Source organism: Nerophis ophidion, linkage group LG28, assembly GCF_033978795.1.
Source record: "Nerophis ophidion isolate RoL-2023_Sa linkage group LG28, RoL_Noph_v1.0, whole genome shotgun sequence".
Taxonomy (NCBI): Eukaryota; Metazoa; Chordata; class Actinopteri; order Syngnathiformes; family Syngnathidae; genus Nerophis; species Nerophis ophidion.
The window spans coordinates 13,919,716-13,928,052 of record NC_084638.1 but is presented as its reverse complement, the minus strand read 5'-3'; the positions used below and the strand labels follow the sequence as shown (position 1 = coordinate 13,928,052).

The window sequence follows — 8,337 nt, the reverse complement described above, 5'->3', positions numbered from 1 at the left end:
TAATTCGAATCTTTTTGAAAAAATTAAAAAAATAATTCATGGAACATCATTAGTAATTTTTCCTGATTAAGATTAATTTTAGAATTTTGATGACATGTTGAAATGTCATCAAAATTTCCAATCTGCACTTTGTTAGAATATTTAACAAATTGGACCAAGCTATAGGTCTAACAAAGACAAATCATTATTTCTTCTAGATTTTCCAGGACAAAAATTTACAAAAAAAATTCAAAAGACTTTGAAATAAGATTCAAATTTGATTCTACAGATTTTTTAGATTTGCCAGGATATTTTTTGGGAATTTTAATCATAATAAGGTTGAAGAAATATTTCACAAATATTCTTTGTCGAAAAAACAGAAGCTAAAATGAAGAATTAAATTAAAATGTATTTATTATTCTTAACAATAAAAAAATAAATACTTGAACATTGATTTAAATTGTCAGGAATGAAGAGGAAGGAATTTAAAAGGTAAAAAGGTATATGTGTTTAACAGTACTAAAATCATTTTTAAGGTTGTATTTTTTCTCTAAAATTGTCTTTCTGAAAGTTATAAGAAGCAAAGAAAAAAAATAAATCAATGTATTTAAACAAGTGAAGACCAAGTCTTTAAAATATTTTCTTGGTTTTTCAAATTCTATTTGAGTTTTGTCTCTCTTAGAATTAAAAACGTCGAGCAAAGCGAGACCAGCTTGCTAATAAATAAATACAATTTTAATGAGGTGGCGACTTGTCCAGGGTGTACCCCGCCTTCCGCCCGATTGTAGCTGAGATAGGCGCCAGCGACCCCCGCGACCCCAAAAGGGAATAAGCGGTAGGAAATGGATGGATGGATGGAAAATAGAGGCAGCTCACTGGTAAGTGCTGCTATTTTAGCTATTTTTTAGAACACCAGGCTACTCATCTGGTCCTTACGGGCTATGGCATAGCTCGGTTGGTAGAGTGGCCGTGCCAGCAACTTGAGGGTTTCAGGTTCGATTCCCGCTTCCGCCATCCTAGTCACTGCCGTTGTGTCCTTGGGCAAGACACTCTACCCACCTGCTCCCAGTGCCACCCACACTGGTTTAAATGTAACTTAGATATTGGGTTTCACTATGTAAAGCGCTTTGAGTCACTTGAGAAAAGCGCTATATAAATATAATTCACTTCACTTCACTACCTGGTGACCCCTGCATTATAGTGTTCCCAATTTTAAAAGGATAAAGCCATTGTTTACAAATTTGGTGAATAAATAACCCAAAAATGTATATTTTATTGTTTTCTTACTGTACCGAAAATGAATCGAACCGTGACCTCTAAACCGAGGTACGTACCGAACCGAAATTTTTGTGCACCGTTACACCCCTAACTGTCCCTGTCAAATAAAAACCTGCATGAATGCATGTTTTTGTAAAAAAAAAAAAAGATTCATATTTACTCTTCTTTGATGACAAAAGTTCACAGTCGTAATTTATCGTGATTAACCTTCCTCTTGTGTTAGCTTTCTGTTACCATCTCTTATGTTAACGGGTCGGTTTTGACCCATGTTTTAAATCAGCTGTAAAATACACTAAAAACAATGATCTATCATCCAATTTGTTTCTCATCTCTTGGTTACCTCGTTAGGCTTCCTTATCCTTGAAAATATTGGTTTTAATATTTTTGGTTTGGGCCATTGGGCCTTTTTTTGTCAGTATACCCCTCGATTTCAATTTTTAAAAATGGTAAAACGAACCTCAAGAGAATCATATAAATAAAAAAAGGTTGTTGTGTTACCTAACTATTACTAAGGGGTATTAGAACACATCTCTTAAATAAATGTGTTTTATTTATTTTTTCATTTTAAGAATTTTAACTATAGTAACATCTATGGTGTTACGGGTCAATTTCGACCCATATATATTTACTTCAAGAAAAAGGCTAAAAAGTATTTTTTTCAGCAACAGAAATCCAACATAAAACAAACAACAACCAATCAAGCAAATGAAACCAAGAGAAATAGATTACTAGTTCCAAAACTAATGAAAAAACAAAATCAGACTGGCAAAAAGTGACACTTTTAGTGTCCGTCTTTTGTTTGTTTTTGTACAGGATAACAAGGTAAAATGAGAATCCACTAAAGCTCACATGATTGGGAGAGGAGCTGGCTGTCAGTGTGTTCAGTTTTGGCTCTTATCATTGCTTTATCATCTTATTTTTACAACTAGGTCGAAACCGACCCTAACAACACCAAGGGCATAATTTCTACTAGAGCATTTTATAATTTAGTGAAAACAATTAAAATGTTTTATTTTGTTGACAAAGAGGTTCCTGACAAAGTCAAAAAGCTTTGATGCAAAAAAATAAATGTATGTGGTGTTTTTATGCATTTAAAAACTAAAACGGGTCAGTGCCGACCCTAACACAAGACGAAGGTTAATCACGATGAATTCAAAGCAAACTGTTTTTGATGAAGACTGGACTTGTTCATACCTTAATCCTCTGCTCATCTTGCTGCGAATACTTAACGATGGCCATCATGTCCTCCTCTTTTTGTGCCGACTCCTCCAAAAAAGAGTCCATGGCCTGCTGGTCCCACTTCATCTGTGTCTGAAACTGCTCCAGCTTCTGTCTGGCCTTAAAGATGTTGTTCTGAAGACCGAGGGCGAAAAGTCTAATGTTTGCATTCTGGTGCCTTTCATCAAAGCTAATAGTGTCAGAGCACCTCGAGCATGTTTTTCCTCTCAGCCAAAGATCGGAGTTCATTCTCCATCTTGGCGTGGTCCTGCACCAGCCGACCGGTTTCTCTCTCGGCGATGGCGGTGAGGTGTCTCTCCGATTCGGCTTCTCTGTCTTTGGCCCTGCACAAAGCCTGTTTGCCCAACACCGAGCATGAATTCACTACAGCAGGCTCAACACATAACACATACTAATTATTAATAGGGGTCGGATAAAATACCGCAGTGTTTTCCTTCTCCTTTTTAACATTTTGCAGGAAGTCTGTCGCCAGTTGTTTCTGATCTTTGTGATTCTCTCGTTTGCTCTTCAGCCGCAGAAGCTCCCTCGTTTTCTTGCCAATCTGTCGATGAACACGTAATCATGAGTACAATACACACATTGGATGAAAAATGTGCAGCTCTCTACACATTTCTTGTACTATACATTTCTTAACCCTAGGGCTGGGGCCCCCGAGTGCCGCCAAAAAATATCTGTTTCTTAGCTGTGGTCCGTATCGTTATTTAAAGACAAAATATTTGAGTTAGAGGTGACTAAGTGTATTAATATTAATTGTTAGTTTAAAAGTTCAACATTTCTCATTATTTTCTGACTTTTTGGTACATTTTTACTGTTCTTTTTCCCTCCATTTAAGAACATTATAAATAATAATAATATGGATTGGTTTTGCTCCTTCGAAGCAGAGGGATTACAGGACGAGCCAGGTGTGAATTCAGTCTACATGATGGTATTTTATTAATACACTAAATACAAAAATAATCAAAACAAAGGGCGCTCACAAGGAGGTATATTACTAGACTACAAAATACAAACAGGAAACAAAAACACTTGCACGATGGCATGAATAAACTATGAACAGAAACAGCACAACGGCATGACTATAAACAACTAAAACAAAACACTTACTGTGACAAAAAAAACAGGAGGCAAGAATGTGCAGCTCTCTACACATTTCCTGTACTATACATTTCTTAACTCTAGGGCCGGGGCCCCCGAGTGCCGCCAAAAAATATCTGTTTCTTAGCTGTGGTCCGTATCGTTGAGTTAGAGGTGACTAAGTGTATTAATATTAGTTCTTAGTTTAAAAGTTCAACATTTCTCATTATTTTCTGACATTTTGGTACATTTTTACTGTTCTTTTTCCCTCCATTTAAGAATATTATAGATAATAATAATATAATTCTGTAAATGCATAACCTCGTGTGTGTCAAAAATTCTGCATGTACAAATACAACACTGAAAAATAGGGGCGCTATCTAGATATTTTTATTTTATATTTTTAAAATTTTATACAAAAAAAATAATAATTTAAAAATAAATAAATAAATAAATAAAATATATATATATATATCATTCATGTTTAAAGACAAAACATTGAGTTAGAAGTGACTAAGTATATTAATATTAATTATTAGTTTAAAACTGCAACTTTTCTCATTATTTTCTGACTTTTTGGTACATTTTACTGTTTCTTTTTCCCCCATGTGAGAATATTATAAGATAATAATAATATAGTTCTGTAAATGCATAACCTCGTGTGTGTCAAGAATTCTGCCACGTACAAGTACAACACTGAAAAATAGGGGCGCTACCTAGATATTTTTATTTTATTCATTTAAAATTTCATACAAAAAAATAAATAAATACATTTAAAAATACATAAATAAAAAAATTTATAAAAAAATAATATATATATATATATATATATATATATTGTCAGAACTATGACATGGATTGGTTTTGCTCCTTCGACGCAGAGGGATTACAGGACGAGCCAGGTGTGAATTCAGTCTACATGATGATATTTTATTAATACACTAAATACAAAAATAATCAAAACAAAGGGCGCTCACAAGGAGGTATATTACTAGAACTACAAAATACAAACAGGAAACAAAAACACTTGCACGATGGCATGAATGAACTATGAACAGAAACAGCACAACGGCATGACTATAAACAACTAAAACAAAACACTTACTGTGACAAAAAAAAACAGGAGGCAAGAATAGCAAGGTGCGTGGCAGGTGATGGTGGGCATGGAGAATGAGTAGCATATGTAGGCAATGCAATAGCAGGCATGAAGGCAGAAAGCAAATAGCAAAGTTCCCGGGACGAGGACCGAAACCAAATGGTATAAATAGTAGCTATAATGATTAGAAACAGGTGTGGGACTGAGGGCTGGGCGTGACTTGGAGACCAGGTGGAAACTAATGGGTTACTATGGAAACAAACAAAACCAGGAAGTGTAAAACGGGAAACAAGAGTCCAAAACCAAAACAAACATGATCAAACTTAAAACTGAATTACAAACATGACATATATATATATATATATATATATATATATATATATATATATATATATATATATATATATATATATATATATATGTTTAAAGACAAAACATTGAGTTAGAATTGACTAAGTATATCAATATTAATTATTAGTTTAAAAGTTCAACATTTCTCATTATTTTCTGACTTTTTGGTACATTTTTACTGTTCTTTTTCCCCCATTTAAGAATATTATAAATAATAATAAAATAATTATGTAAATGCATAACCTCGTGTGTGTCAAAAATTCTGCCCGTACAAATACAACACTGAAAAATAGGGGCGCTATTTAGATATTTTTATTTTATTTATTTAAAATGTTATACACAATATATATATATATATATATATATATATATATATATATATATATATATATATATATATATATATATATATATATATATAGGGCTTCACGGTGGCAGAGGGGTTAGTGCGTCTGCCTCACAATACGAAGGTCCTGCAGTCCTGGGTTCAAATCCAGGCTCGGGATCTTTCTGTGTGGAGTTTGCATGTTCTCCCCGTGAATGCGTGGGTTCCCTCCGGGTACTCCGGCTTCCTCCCACCTCCAAAGACATGCACCTGGGGATAAGTTGATTGGCAACACTAAATTGGCCCTAGTGTGCGAATGTGAGCGTGAATGTTGTCTGTCTATCTGTGTTGGCCCTGCGATGAGGTGGCGACTTGTTCAGGGTGTACCCCGCCTTCCGCCCGATTGTAGCTGAGATAGGCGCCAGCACCCCCCGCGACCCCAAAAGGGAATAAGCGGTAGAAAATGGATGGATGGATGGATGGATGGATGTATATATATATATATTACTTATATTTGAAAACAAAACATTGAGTTAAAGGTAACTAAGTATAATAATATTAATTATTAGTTTAAAAGTTCAACCTTTCTCATTATTTTCTGACTTTTTGGTACATTTTTACTGTTCTTTTTCCCCCATGTAAAAATATTATAAAATAATAATAATATAGTTCTGTAAATGCATAACCTCGTGTGTGTCAAAAATTCTGTATGACTTAAGGGGTGAAGCTGTATTATCATCAGTGTTGGGTTCGTTAATGAAAACCAGTAACTAGTTACAGTTAGTAGTTACTTTATTTAAAATTTAACTCAGTTACTTACACCAAATAGTAATGTGTTACTTTGAAAAGTAACTATTTAGTTACTTCTTTTTTTTTTCTTTTTTTTTTTTTAAGGCTCCCGTTAATGCCCTTTTAGCCTTCATTTCAGTACTGTTATTGCACTGGAGAATAATACAATCTGTTGATCAACTTGACTTGCATTTGCACCACTGAACTCTGCTAAGCAATGTGGTCTACGTACAACACACAAAGACAAAGATATGTTTCAAAGGGACAATTTGATTTTGGGTCAAAACAAATCGACAAAACTATTTTGAATAGCTGCAACACAACGTACATAAGTAACAAACTGCATAATAACTACATGGCTGTCAACCTGGCTTTACCCAAGGAAGGCACACATGACATGATTATATGTCATGTCACTATATACAGCACACTTACTGCTATACACATGCCTAACCAAACCTTTTTTTCCCTCAAGGAATTGTGAAATTAAATCATGTCTTCAGTGAAGCCCAGAACACGCTACGCATTTCCTTAGTTTTATTTTAGATATAAGGAAAGATTGGCCTGGCCCACTAGGATCCCTCTTTATGTTGGTGAACTTTATAGTCTACATTTAGAGTGATGTGGTAATCAAACACTCTAGAAGTCTAGAATGAAAGAGTATATAAGAGAATTGACAGTGTGTGTACCTTCAGTGCTGAATGAGCAGAGGCAGACTTTGGATTGTCTTCTTTAGCTTGCTTTCCATGTTTATGTACTCACTGTCATGATCCACGTCTTGGATCATGGCATATTCTTGGTTTTAGTTCTTTTTGATATCACATTCTGTCGAGTGTTTGTCTTCTTCAGTTCTTTGTGGCACTTCCTGGTTTATTTCTGTTGTCCTAGCAACGCATTTGTGTCACCTGCCTTCCGTGTGATCACGCACACCTGCCTACTGATTTATGTCCCTACATATATACTTTGTTTGACATTCAGTCTTGGACTCTTGCTTGCTACACACAACAGCTGACGCCGCTCTTCCAACATTGATGTAAATGTATTTTGGTATACTTGTTAGCTTCTATGCTATTTTGTTTGTTTACGTCCCTAGCTTCCACGCTAGCGCCTTTTGTTCTTTCTAGCTCCCAAGCTAGTTCTGTTGGCTTTTGGTTAGTGCCTTTGTGCAAGTGTTTTTGTTCTTAGTTTGTTTTATTATATAATTAAATTATTATTCCTACCTTCCATCTTCGCTGCACCCACGAGAGAACAACTCGTCACCACAATGCCACCGAGACGTCAGACTCACTGTCCACTGTGCCCAGGTACTTGGAAAATGTTTTCCGTGCCATTTGCCGTTTGACGACCGCTATCATGCTAATTAGCTGCCTGAAAGCTGGTGACTCCACTGTAGAAATAGCCTGCATGTCTTCTGCAATGGCTCTATCAATGTTGTCCTGGCTAGCAGTCCCTTTGTTAAAATCCTTAGGTGAAATGTATCTCTCTTTACTAACTTTGTTGAAGCATGTTGCTTTTTTAGCTGTTTCAGCAGATTTGAATTGCTGTTTTGGGCAGTATATGGGATCTTTGATCCAAGACACAACTTACATGTAACTAAAATCAGAAGGACGACACCGCAACTCTCCAATAAACCACACTCAGATCTTGTCAGTTTCTAGCCGATTCTATATAAAAAGAATAACATAAATTAGCGCAGTAACGCATCATGTAGTAACGGTAACTGAGTTACTGAATATCAAAAATAACGCGGTAGACTAATCTTTGCCGCCTAAAATCACAACGTTACTCCCAATGCTGAATATCATTTGCACTTTCATTTTATTAAAATGTAACCGAGCAAATATACTTCATTAGTTCATACTCATAGACGTAGATTGATCAGATCTAATCTTTAACTCAGATTGGTCAGATCTAGTCTTAGACTCCTGCGATGAGGTGGCGACTTGTCCTGGGTGTACCCTGCCTACCGCCCGAATGCAGCGGAGATAGGCACCAGCGTCCCCCGCGACCCCAAAGGGAATAAGCGTTAGAAAATGGATGGATGGATGGATAGTTCAGACTCATAGACTTACATTGATCAGGTCTAATCATAGACTCAGATTGGTCATATCTAGTCTTCGATGTTGATTGGTCGAATCTAATCTTTGACTTACATTGGTCAGATCCGGTGTTAATTTTGGTGACGAAAATGTTTCGTCATAGTTAT

General features: G+C 35.6%; 1 protein-coding gene across 1 annotated transcript in view; it reads right to left on the bottom strand.

Annotated features, from left to right (window-relative positions):
• ccdc39 (coiled-coil domain containing 39) overlaps nt 1-8,337 on the bottom strand; it is a 57,523-nt gene that overhangs the window by 47,466 nt on the left and 1,720 nt on the right. Inside the window, exons 2-4 of the mRNA XM_061890335.1 lie at nt 2,918-3,037; nt 2,684-2,830; nt 2,452-2,610 (exon numbers count right to left, since the gene is read on the bottom strand). Coding sequence (XP_061746319.1) covers nt 2,452-2,610; nt 2,684-2,830; nt 2,918-3,037 — 426 coding nt within the window. The remainder of the gene's footprint in view (nt 1-2,451; nt 2,611-2,683; nt 2,831-2,917; nt 3,038-8,337) is intronic.